At 35.0% G+C, this 14193-nt stretch overlaps 1 protein-coding gene across 2 annotated transcripts in view; it reads left to right on the forward strand.

Moving 5' to 3' along the window:
- The window catches only part of Tango1 (transport and golgi organization 1), a 395672-nt gene extending 382048 nt beyond the window's left edge, over positions 1-13624 (forward strand). For both annotated transcript variants that reach the window (XM_090398800.1, XM_090398801.1), the window contains exon 24: positions 13149-13624. In XM_090398800.1, the coding sequence (XP_090254926.1) occupies positions 13149-13258 (110 nt within the window). In that variant the 3' untranslated portion in view covers positions 13259-13624. The remainder of the gene's footprint in view (positions 1-13148) is intronic.
- Positions 13625-14193: the final 569 nt, after the last annotated feature.

The raw sequence follows: 14193 nt of genomic DNA on the forward strand, positions 1-14193 counted from the left end.
CATCCCTTTAGAGTCGACCTTTTTACATAATGCAACCTTGCGCACACAATCCCAACCGACTTGTCGCAGTGCTTGATGTTGGGGGGGGGTCAGGTATTTTTGTTCTGTAGAAGTGTGTGTGTTCATGGGGCCGGTTTTCCTGTTCTGAAGGACAAAAAATCTCGAGTTTCTGGGAGTACTGTACCACCGTTTGAGACTGGCTTACTCAACTTTAGTCGAAAGAGACCAGATAAAGGTTCCTCACATCATGGACGAGAATCAAACCCAGGTTTTTCTGACCAAAGGGCTTCGTCTATACTGACTGAGCTATGGAGGCTCTTTTAAGATTCATAAATAAAAAGAATAATTGATAATATTAGTATTAATATTAGATTAATATTAGTATTGCTTTTAATTGCAGAGAAATAAATTAAGTCTATGGTTTAAAATTATGGGCAAATGTATTTAATATTAAGTGTATTGTAGTTGATAAAAGCATCTTCATACAAACAATATCTAGGTATGTAATTAATGAAGAAAGAGCCGTATGGCTTCATTTTAGCAACATAAATTATATAGAGATAGTGGATATTAAAGATTCCACATTATTTTCAAGCAGAATGTACTACGAAACATTACGAAACTTTCATAGTTTCTGCATACATGCAGTTAGGAAATAATATTGGATCTTTAATATCCACTATTTCTATATATAATTTACATAATCAAAATGAAGCCCTATGGCTCTTTATTTATTAATTACTTTTATGCACCGACTGAGAGTTCACTTATGAAAAATCCATCTTTCTGATGTTGAATTGCTTTGATATTGAATGCTTTATGCTCTCTTCGGCTTCCTGGGAGGGAGGGTCGACTGATGTGGTCCTTATTGGAGCTGCATTGGTGGATACTTTTCCATGGAATAGCAGCACTCAGTAGTAGTAAGCTTCTCACTGAGTAGAACCACCATTGAGTTATGAGTTAAAATGATTCCTTGAATCATTCATTGAGGTTTAAAGGGATCACCTAGTTTTTGAAGAAGTTCCTTTACTTATATGGTGGTCTCTGAAGGAAACCAACCAGTTCGAAATAAGATATCATTTCTTGGCATCTTTAATTTAATTTATAACCAAGTGAAAATATTTTCACCATATCTTGATGCTGTATTTATGCATTGGATATTATTATTGAAATGTGCAGTCTACAAAAAAGAAGAAAATCATCTGTTGCAATTTTGAGCTGAAGGTATACTGAGATTCTAATGATATATTACTGGATATATATATCTGTTTACTTTTATTTGGTTTTTTTTTTTTGTTTTTTTTTTAAAAAAGTCATTTGAAAAGCAAGTAATGAAAATTGCTTGCTTTCCAACATCATTGGTTGTTCATAAAAACTGAACAACTGTAAGCATTATCATGTAAGCATGATAATAATCCATATAATGAAATTTTGCAAGGAAAGGGGGGGAGGGAAATAATCAAAAATATTTCAGTAAATGTTATCTGAAAACATGGTATTTATAAATATTAATATAATGATTTTCATATGAAAATAGCATGAAAATAATTTCTGCAATATTGCCAATATAATGGAAAAAATTAATTCATTGCACTGATACAAAAAGTAAAATATGGTAAATTTATCATTACTAAAGCTGATCTCTTGTCACTTTTCAAAATGAAAATTTATTTTTTTATTTTTTTTTTTACACAAGTATAATTCTTTATCTCTTGTGAACAAACAAAATAAACAAACAAAATAGCATGAAAATAATTTCTGCAATATTGCCAATATAATGGAAAAAATTAATTCATTGCACTGATACAAAAAGTAAAATATGGTAAATTTATCATTACTAAAGCTGATCTCTTGTCACTTTTCAAAATGAAAATTTATTTTTTTATTTTTTTTTTTACACAAGTATAATTCTTTATCTCTTGTGAACAAACAAAATAAACTGTAAAGCAAAAAGTTAAAATATCGAATGACAATTTCTGATAAAGGATATCAAGCAATATTTTAACTATCAAGTAGATTCAAATGTTGTTCTGTTACATTTAATCCATTAATAGCTCTACAATTGTCATTAAGGGATTAAAAACAGTGTAGGATTATTGCATGATAAAAAACAAAATGTTGCTGATGTTTTGATGCTTGAAATATCCTAAGGCAGTTTTGTTTATTTCATCCAATCTTGTGTAGGGAGATTGAACATCTAACACGAGTTCCACACAGCACTTAAGCCTAAACATGTGATCAAATTCTTGCTTATATCATCCACTTTGGACAAATACCATGGAAAAGGTTGGGGAATCTCAAATAATTTGTTCATGATATCTGAGAAATTTTATTATTATTATTATTACACCCTCCATGAAGTCGACAGACACATCATGGGAGTTTTATTCAACTGACAAGCAACATATTTATCATATAGAATCTTAAAATCCTTAACACTCCTTGAATTAACAACACATTCTGGTAATGCATTCCATTCACTGACAATTCTCCATGTAAAAAATCTACTCCTCACACCCTTCTTTTTCTTCACCATGCTTTTACATAACCTCCAGGAATGACCTCTGGTTCTTCCCCTCTCACCGTCTACTCTTTTTATAATCCCCTCTGGATTAATCTGATAAAATCCTCTCACTAACTTAAACATCTCTATCATATCACCTCTCCACCAAACTCTGCAATCCACATTTCTTCAACCTCTCTCCACAGCCAGCATTCCGAACTTCTGATATTGTCTTAGTCACTCATCTCTGGACCCTCTCCAATGTTTCCACATCACATTGAAAACCAGGCGACCAGATCTGATCACAATAGTCTAAGTGTGGTCTGACCAGTGCCTTTTAGGATAAGGAAGTGACACAACACTTCCTTATTCTGATTAGAGTACTTCTTATCATAGCATCATTACAATGTGCATCCTTTGCAACACTAGCAATATGCCGTCTAAACTTCGGTCTACTGTCAACCATCACTCCCAAATCTCTAATCTCATCCACTTCCTGCAGTACAGCACAAGTGATATAGTACACAGCTTATATTTCCACACTCCAAAATGCAACACCTTGCACTTGTTGATATTAAAACTACAACCCCACTCTTTTGTCCAAGTAAAAAGTCTATTCAAATCTTCCTGATGGGATTCAGCATCAGCAGTGCTACTTATAATTCTTCCCAACTTTGCATCATCAGCAAATAATTGAAGATCCCTGTTCAGTCCACATGATATATTGTTTTTAACAAGTGATATCATGTGGACAAACATAATATCATTGTTAAACAACAGCAGGGGGGCCCAAGAACAGAACCCTGGGGCATACCACCAATTACCCTTCTTTTTTGAGACACTGCTCCATCATACACAACCTGCTGGTAACGTTCAGAGAGCCACTCTCTGATCCATTTAACCAATATACTATCTATTTCCATCCTCTGCAGTTTGCCCAGCAACTTATTATGTGGTAATCTATCAATGCTTTTGCAAAGTCTAAGAATATCACTGTATATGATTCTCCCTTCTCTAACACGCTCATCACCTTATCATAAAATGCAAGTAAATTACTAAAACAGAACCTACCCTTTACAAATCTATGCTGGCCATAATAACGAATGCTATATCCATCAACCCAATTCTGTATTGTATTCCTTACCAATCTCTCTAACACCTTAACCACAACTGCAGTTATATTATACAGACTGGCCTATAGTTGGAGACTTCCGTCTTAGAACCATGCTTGTGGAGTGGTACTATTTTGCCTTCTTTCCACTCCTTAGGAATCCTAGCCACTGCAAGACTTTCATTAAATAACCAGGTCAAGGGCATAACCAACTGTGGTGCACATTCCTTAAGAATATGTGGTGATATATCATCCGTTCCCACAGTTTTATTCACATCTAACCCAACCAACATCTTGATACACCTCTGTTTCTTTCACTCCCAATTCTCCTAATACTTGCCTCTCTTCTATATATTGTACCAGATCATTTATGCCAGTATGATATACACTGATAAAGTGTTCATTCAATAATTCCACTATATCCTTTGCAGCTGTTAGTCTGCCATAATTATTCTTCCTCTTGCTTGCCATGTAGTGGAAAAATTCCCTTCAGTTAACCATGGCCTGACCAGCCAATCTCCTCTCATAGTGCACCTTTTTCTTTCTTTACCATGCTCATCACCTTTCTAACCTTCACTTTATACTCTTCATGGATCTGTTCACCACCAACTGTCTTATACCTCCTCCATAACATTTTCTTTTCCAGCACAGCTTCCTTGATTTCGCTGTTCATCCATTTCACTCCCACTCTGTTTACTCGCTTAACCCTCGTTGTGCAGTCATACATTGCTTTTGTCAGATACTGCACTTCCCAAACAAGTACCTCGTGATCACTCTCACCAACCAGTGGCAGTGTCAACACTTCATTATCAACTACATCTTGTGAAGTTATCACCAAATCCAAAACATTAAAGCATTTAGTTTCTTTAGTCACGTGCTGCTTAAGATACTTATTTCTCTGAAATTCCACAAACTTGCTCTCCTTGTTCCCATACACTATATCCTCCTTCCAGTTTATATTTCTGTAATTAAAGTCTCCCATCAGGATCACCTTCTTTTTACATGCCCAACTAATTTGCCTAAACATTTCACAATCAGTATTCTCTGCATTCCCTGGCCTATAACAGCATCCTATCAGAACTAATCTGTTTATTTCAACTTCACACCACACAGATTCAAAAGCTGTGCATGCACCATCAACTTCCACACTTTGCAGACACAATTCCTCTGCAGTCATTAACAGCACTCCCTCCTCTTTTCACATCTCTATCCTTCTAATTTTATTTCCAACATCACATCTTCATCAGACAACTAAATTTCACTTATTCCAATTACTTTTGGGTATACCATATCAATTAATGCCACAAAATCAGTTCTTCTCTTGTTTCGAATGCTCCTTACATTTATGTATAAACATAACTATCACTATGTGCTTGAGGCCATTCTGCCAGCACCAACATTCTCTATTCTAGCTGCTATACTACACCTCTCTCTCTCTCTCTCTCCGCTTTGACCACTCCCATTTCCCTGATCCTGGCTATGATTTCCATTCTTATCTGTCTTATCCTCGCCTTTATGCATTCTATCTTTGTGCTGCTACAACCACATCTTCAACCTCATATCCATCTTCCTCCTGCTGTACAATATGTTGATTTGTGCTGTAGACTTTGATCATTTGCTAATTAACTTCTTGATTCTGTGCCTTCTCAGAAAACAATAGCCTTTCTAAATGCCCAACACCAAACCCATTCAAATGTAATCCATTTGATTGGCATGAAGGCTTATTATGGAAGCTTCCCTCACATGATGTGTCTTCTGCTAACTGAATACACATTACATGTGTTGTTGGATATGTGTTTATACACACTTCATATATCCTATAAGATATACCAGCTTATGTTTAACACATCTTTGTGCTTGTACTGAATGTTATGATCATTTATGATCAATGACCAATTTGTGCAATGCTTTAAACTCAATTAGTTTTTGGAATACAGGAAGTTATTGATTCAGTACCAAATTAAAAGTATATTTAAGCAAACAAAAAAAAAAACTATGTACAAGGTATACAAGGTAATTACAGTTGAATTAATGACCATGAAACTAATTGGATCTGATCTTCTCAATAAAACTATACTTTTGAGGTCTCCTTTATCATTAGAGGATAAAATCATTCATGCACCACTGACTCATTCTAATATTGGTTTGTTTTGCTTATATAATTATTAGTCTACTAAACTGAGCATCTTATTTTTTTTTTTTTTTTTTCACAATAGATTCCTACAAAAAAAAAAAAAATCTCAGAGTAGTTTTATTAGATCACAGAGTGGGGTGACTGCTCTTCTAAGCACAACACACATACCGGTACCTAGGTTGTCTGTAGATAGTTTGGTAACTGCACATCACACCTAAATGGTGCAACATAGGAAGCAATTGCCACTACAATGTCTTGACAGCTACCTTAATGCTTCTGTTCTAGTGTCCTCACTAGCAGAGAGAGAGAGAGAGAGAGAGAGAGAGAGAGATGCACCATAACAGCATGAAACTAACTTCGGCTAGTGGTGCTTTTCAACATATGATGCACGAAGGGTATTGTTCCAATGGCTAGATGGGATTCTGACTTAGAGAAGTTCAGTCATATCCCACATTAGAACCTTAAGGCATGCATTTAACAAAATTTAACTTAGGGACTGTCAGCCATACTTGCCGCATAATAATGCTGACCTGTTGCATTAGATTACTGCTAGATTGTTTGTAACATCATTAACGCCAGGTCAGAGCCTGCCATGGATGTGGCCAGGTTGAACATTGGATCTTTATCTGATTTTGCATATGTGACATGATCCCCCTCTGTCCCAATCTTGGCTAGCTTACATATTAGCATATTTTCATATCCACAGCAGGTCTCCAAGGTGAACAGTCTCTAGTGCAAATAGAGTAACGTAGGTAAGAGAAGTCAGTAAGATAGATATGTAGTAACCTCTGGACAGGAATTGGCTCTGATGACTGGGTTAGTCAGACAGGGATCCGAAGCAGTATGACACTGCAACGGGTTTGAGTGGATCTGTCTAGTGATTCAATGGTTAAACCCAGACCAGTGTCGGGGCTTCTTATGATATGTCTCAGTGTGCACTGTGCCAGATGTCCCATATGGTGCGACCATTTTGGCCAGATATTGAAACAGTTGATTCAGAACTTGCATGGACCATCCAGCTGTCTAATTAAAATAAAGCATTACAATGGCCATTGAGAGTTGTTGATGCAATGTGATTTCTGCCCATTTTGAAAATGTTTAAGTGAATATTTAAAATGTTTAAAAATGTTTAAAAAAATATTATTCAAGGTCATGGGTAATTGGTGGGGGACCAGGTCGGGCATGCTGCGCTTATAAAAGATCTCATAGGGAGAATGCTGAATGCTACTCCTAAAAACATGGGACTTTGCCATGCCACACTGTGCACCTATACACTGAACATAACGAATTAACTATCTGGTGGGGATATCATTCGAGCCACTGCACATGCTTTTCAAAATTTTCAATAAAAATTCTGAAAAGCATGTGCTAATCCACAATTTTGCTTATGGCATGTTGCAATACTCTTTCCCATTTTAAAAATTTGCACCAGATAAATCACCAAAGTTTCCAGACTATTAACTTCTAAAAACCAAAATTGTGATCTTCAAACCATTGTTCAAAGGGTTCTGATAACCTTGTTAATTTCACTGTTAAAATCCAATGCTGCATAATTTCTTTCAGAAAAGAATATTTATTTTATTATAGTCTGTCTTCCTTTTGAAAAAACCCAAATCTCTGGCAAGATCAGATTTTTTTGTATGGGGGGGGGGGTAACTTTCACCTGCAGTCTTTCTTGGCACCTCAGCATCCAAGGAATTAGATTTTCTCTTGATATTCTCACATTTGAAGTGGTTTTTATGATGCTTTCCTAAAAATGCTTGACTTAGCACAAAAGATTGCTGTTTTCTATAACACCAGCATCAATTTTTGCTGATATTTCCATGATTTTGGTTAACTGATACTCACACAAATCTCTTCCCTCCACCCTCATTAATTTCTTTTCTGCTGTCTTTTGGAACAGGTTAAAATAAATATTACAGTGGATACTTGTAATTTATTTACTGATAAATTTACTGATATCTGAATAATACTGATACTTGTTACGGTGGATTTAGAAAGCTGCATATACAGCTTTCCAAATCCACTGTAACAAGTATCTTCTTTTTCCTTGACTTTATTTCCATCATAGCAAGTAATTTACTATAAGTTGATTGACTTCCTATAGGCAAGATTACCATAAAGAAGAGGGATTTTTGAATGATAAGAATATTAAATACTCGCATATGGAAGAAGGAAGCATTCACTCTGTTTTATGTGAACATATAGGAAGTAAAAATTTGCAGATATCATAAAGTTGCTTTTAAGCCAGTGAATTATATTAGAACCCTACTGGAATTGCTAAATTCTTTTGAGGTAAGGAAGGTTGAATACCAGATAGTCGATGGAATAGCATAGAAAAGACGAGAATAGTATGTGCAGGTTAAAACAATAAATTTTTTTAAAAAAGTGGAGATGAGAAAGATACAGTGGCCTAGCATGATGCAATTGTACACTTTGATTGCAAGCAAAAATGTGTTGTTTGGGAACTAATTCTTATAAAAAAATGCAATCACCTGACACTGAATCATGTCAACAGACTTACTTTAAGCAACATTTAGAGATCTCATTAGATATCATAAAGTACTATGAATAGCCCAAAAGTGTGGATGTGGATATCAATACTGTAAAATGCCATATAGCACATATCACTTAAGAAAAAAATTCATATGCTTAGTGAATTTATAAATAATATTAATGTTTTGTTTTTGTGTAAATCTCTTTCATATACTTTGATGATAGTAAAGGAATGCGGAGAACCGATCAGGGCTTCTGACCTAATGTCCAATCCTCACCTTCTCGTAGTGCACCCTGTTGGGTATCTACTTTGATACTGAACGAACGAGGATGGGCTGGCAATTTGGGATTTAGCCGACCAAATTGTATTCTTATTGGTTAAACCAAAATAAAAAATGATGGTACAACATGACAAAATTTCATGCCGGCTGGGGCGTCGCCCGGTTAAACAAGGCCCCCGTTGTTTTCGCCAGGGAACCAGGGCGAATAGCGAAAAGTCAGCTACTGGAACAAATCTGAAAACAAACCCCAACTCAACATCACCAGAGTTAAAGATCGGTACTATCAACGTAAGAAGCCTGAATGGCAAAGAAATGGAGCTAGCTGAGGAATTAGATAAGTACCAGATCGACATAATAGGGGTGACTGAAACAAAAAAGACCAAAACTGGTGAGATCTTTCTGAGCAATAAATACAAAATGTTATATTCAGGCAATAACAATCAAGGAAAAGAAGGAGTAGCCATAGTATTCAACACAAAATACGAGGCTAATCTTCTTGAATGGCAGTCAGTCTCAAGTAGAGTAATGTGGGCAAATATGAGAATGGGGAACTGGACAATGACACTTATTTGTGCCTATGGTCCCACAGAAGGTTCTACTAAGGTAGAAGTGGAGGAATTTTTTGAGGCTTTAGAAAAAGCAACTGACACAATGAAAAAGGAAAAGTTGGTCCTTGTTGGGGATCTAAATAGTAGAGTAGGAAATGATTGTGAGACATTCAAAAATATTTTGGGAAAATTTGGAGAAAAGAGCAAAGCTAATAATAATGGCAAATATCTGTTGGATTTCTGCTCAGGACATGGACTGGTTATTACTAACACCATGTTCCAACATAAAAATGTGCACAAATTCACATGGAGAGAAGAGGCTAGGAATAAGAAAAGTCTCATTGACTATGTTATTGTTGATAGTGATGTTTTCTCCCTGGTGCAGGACACATGAGTGTACAGAGGATTTGAAATTGGAAGTGATCACTATTTAGTCTTGAGCAGGATAAAATTGAATTTCATATTGAAAAGAATAACATGTAAGAAAGTTTTAAAGCGAATAAAAGTTGAGCAGCTCTCAGATGTAAACTGTAGACTAAAATACAGAAATATTATTGAAAAGAAAATGAAAGAGTTTGAGAACAGGAATCAAACCTTGGAGATTCAGTGGCAAACTCTGAAGGAAACATTGATTGATTCTGCCAGAGAGGCATGTGGTGAGGTTGTCTGTAAGGATAAAAAAATCAGAACTCCCTGGTGGACACAGGAAGTTAAAGAGGCAGTGAAGGAAAAGAAGAAAGCATATCAAAAGTTCCTGGCAAATAAGTCAGCTTTTACTCTTACAGAATACAGAGACAAATGTAAGAAAGCTAAACAGTGTGTAAAACTAGCTAAACAAAAGTCATGGGAGGACTTTGGCAAGAATATAGAAAATAAATATCAAGAAGGTGGCAAAATATTCTGGAGGTTGTTGAAGAAGCTTAGGAATGGAGGAAAGAGTGCTGTAAAAGGAATTAGAGATGATAAAGGTGAAATGAAAACAGGAGAAAAAGATATCCTTGAAGTATGGAGTAATTACTTTGAAAAACTGCTAAATGAAACAAGCAGTGATGACAGCACAGTGATAAAAAAACACTGACCAGGCATGCAGTCAGGAATACATATCCATACTTGAAGTAGAAAAAGCCATCAAAGGCTTGAAATGTGGAAAGGCATAAAACTGAATGTGAGAATTACAGAGGTATTTCCCTACTGAGTGTTCTTGGCAAGATCTATGCAAGTATACTTGAGAAACGGTTGAGAAGAATTGTGGAAGAAAAGCTTGGTGAAGAACAAGCTGGATTCAGGCCAAATAGAGGCTGTCAGGATCAGATCTTCACTTTACGACAAATAGTCGAGAAAGCATGGGAATATAACAAAGATCTGTATTTAAGTTTTGTCGATTTGGAAAAGGCATATGACAAGGTGCCAAGAGAGAAGCTATTCAATACGCTGCAGTTATATGGTGTCAATGGGGCATTATATCAAGCAATACTTTGTCTTTATTTGAGTTGTAAGTCAGCAGTTAGAATTGAAGGAAGTACAGGAAGATGGTTTAATGTTAAATCTGGTGTGAGACAAGGATGTACATTATCCCCTCTGTTATTCATTATCTATATGGATCACATTATGAAGGAATGTGGTATTAAACCTGATATCAAAATTGGAGATGTTAATGTCAGCTCTTTGCTTTATGCGGATGATGTTATACTTCTAAATAAATCCGCTACAAGTCTGCAAGATTCTCTGACTAAATTGAATAGCTGTTGTAATAGATATGGTATGAAGGTCACCAATAAAAAGACAAAGACAATGAAAATAGGCAGAATCATTGAAAATGTCAACTGTGTTGTGAATGGAGAACCTGTGGAACAAGTAAAACATTTCAGCTACTTAGGCACAATTTTTACTGAAGATGGTAAACTAAATATAGAAATAGACAACAGAATCAGCAAAGCTGGTATCGTGGGAAGTCAATTGAATAAATTCATATGGAATAAGAAAGAAATTAGTCGGAACACTAAATTAGCTGTATACAAGACTGTGTTCAAACCAATTTTAACTTATGGATCTGAGAGCTGGGTCAGAAGTAAAACACTTGACCAAAGACTAGAGACCGCAGATATGAGAGTCCTGAGAAAGATTAGAGGCGTGAACAGATGGCATCAATGGCAATATCATATTAAAAATGAGGATATTAGGAAAGAACTTGACATTGTCAGCATCCAGGAATGCGTTAGCAGAGCTAATCTCAGATGGTATGGTCACTTAAATAGAATGGGAGAGGAAAGATTAGCAAAACAAGTGTTCTCTGCCAGGTTGGCAGGAAAACGACCCAGAGGAAGACCAAGATATAGGTGGATTGATACGGTACAAAGTGCCTTAGACGATAGAAATATAAGATCTGATAATGTTGGAGTCTTGACAAGTAACAGACTGATTTGGAGGAAAATTGTAGATAGGAAGTTAGTAATGCTGTAATTTTTTCATGTAGTACTGTCATATCCTGTACACCCCTTGAGGGTACATGGCAGGAATTTGATGATGATGATGATGATGATATTGGCGAAAAAACAGCAAAAAAATTATTTTCCTATTAGTGCAGCAAATGTCAGCAGTTTATATAGCAGACACCCACCGTAGCAAACTATAATAAAATGATATGATGTGATGAACTTTGGCAAAGTCCTAGCTTAAATTCCATAGAACTGATGCTTTTTAAGCTCACTATTACAAGCTGTAAAAGCTCAAAACCTTCATGATTTTGAACTGACTTTTTTAACAAATGATGTTGACAAAGGAAATCGTTAACATTGATGAGAATAATGTAATCTCTGGCAGGAATCATGCATAAATGAAAAACACTCTAAGAATATGAAATTATAAAACTGAAAATACAGAATTAACATATAAATTTTGAAATGTTATATTAGCATAAAGTTAATGTCACTTACTTGAAATCTTCATAATGAACTAAATCTCTACAGACGGCACCATAGAAATCAAAAATTTAGTTGAAAAAATCAAATGTTCTAAAGCAGAATAGTTTTAAATTATGGATAAAGAATCCTTCAAACACAGAATGTGTTACCTACACAAATTTCATAACTTTTAATTAAATTGAATAAAAGAAATCTTAGCATTTTACCATCTCTCTCTCTCTCTCTCTCTGTATTTCTTTATTCCATATGTTGTATTATTTCTTCATTTGTTTTGGCCTGCTTTCATTTGGTTCTCTGTTTACCCACAATTTGCACTAAACCTGCAACAAACTGGAATTTGGTTTATGGATCCTGCTACTTCCACAAAGTTTATTATAATCCTATCCTATCATCTTACTTAAGAGGATACTGCAAACCGAACTCTCTCTCTGTAATTAATGTATTAATACATTGTTAATCTTTGTTTTCTCTGTTTACGCATTGGTTATAAATGAATCAAAAATAAGTCCTCTTCAGGTGACGTCACTAATATCTGGTTTCTTTCTTCTATTCTTTGCCAGTCAATATATGGCATTATGTATATTAGTATGCAACTTGTCTGCAACTGTCAGGTCATCCATTCTCTAATTTTTTTTTGTTAATAATTTATTCTTATTAAACATTTTTTATTATATGCATTGCAGTAGAGTTACTGCCTATTTGAAATTATAGTAATTTCCATTTTACAGTTATAAAAAACTGGGTCATCTTTTTATAATGTTAAGTTTATTTTTCTGCCTGCAGCTGTAGTAGACACTGGCAAAAATGTTTAAACATTGTATGGTAACTCTTTAACTGATCACACCAAGATTGCATTGAAAATTTGAAAGCTTTAGTAAATCTGGAATTTTACAGACTCTTTTGCATATGTTGTTTTGTTTGCATCCTCTAGAAATTACTTTGTATAGGTTTTAAGTAAAGATTTCTTTTAGTGCATTAAAATAATAATTCAATAGAATTTGATATTTCTATAACCATTCAAAACTGTAAAAAACAATGATTGAAAACAATGGATTTGTTTTCAATCAAACATAGTCTGATGTGTTATTATTAGTTATAAAGAAACATTTAGTCTAGAGATTATTATACATAATATTGTGGTTTGTTTTTTTTAGATAACAGAAACCGTGATCAGATGACAAGTACTCCCAGGATGCCACAAAATTCACCAGCACCACTACCTCAAGATAATAGTAAAACTAATAGCACATCTACAGCTGTTTGACATATGTGAAAAAATTATATATTAGGTGTCTTACAGACTATAATGAAACTGGTGATTTTTGATGCAAAAAATGTTGCCGAATTTTTACTGATTGTGTGCCGTTAACATTCAGACAACATGGTGTTATGCAAAAGAACTGCAAGATGTTGCACTGAATGTATTGTTTTCATGTGATTCTTAGGTGCATCATGTGTAATATTTAATGACTGCAGACATTTCTGTAATATTTTCAGAAAAAAAAAAACAAAAAGGGGGAGTTAAAAATAATTTAATGCCCAAGGGTATGAAATTGCCTTTGAATATTGTTGCTGTTCAATAAGGTGCCTAAAATATATATAGTGATGTAATAAATTTTTAAACTGAGTAGTTTGTTGTTTGTTTACATAGTGATATATAAAGAACAAGATGAACATTTAGAAATTGTTAAAATAGTCTCATACTCTCAGAAGTTAAGAGTGGTAAGATATATGGTGATTCTATGATTAAGGGGTATGGAGAGTGGTATGCATGAGGAGTGCTTGGCTGATGGGACAATAGAAAGAGTGGCTTTAGCAATAAAGAGAGGGCATGAAGCAGACAAGATGATAGTTATGGTGGGTACGAATGACCTGAGAGGTAGTATAAATCGGGTAGGAAAAGATTTAAGAACATTATTAGATATTGTGAAGAGGAAAAGTGTCAATGGGAGGATAGTGTGTGTGTGTGTGTGTGTGTGTGTGTGTGTGTGTGTGTGTGTGTGTGTGTGTGTGTGTGTGTGTGTGTGTGTGTGTGTGTGTGCTCTGCCTCGTTTTGACAATTACGAGTTAAGTAGACGAGCAATGATAATGAATGATATGATTGCAAGAATGTGCAAAAAAAGAGGTCTGGAATTTGTTGATGTTTGGAGTGTGTTTGAAGGAAAAAGGTAGTTGTATGCTAGAGATGGACTGCATCTT

The sequence above is a fragment of the Typopeltis vanoorti genome, chromosome 10 (assembly GCF_054136105.1).
Source record: "Typopeltis vanoorti isolate ZY-2024b chromosome 10, IOZ_Tvanoo_1.0, whole genome shotgun sequence".
Classification (NCBI taxonomy): domain Eukaryota; kingdom Metazoa; phylum Arthropoda; class Arachnida; order Uropygi; family Thelyphonidae; genus Typopeltis; species Typopeltis vanoorti.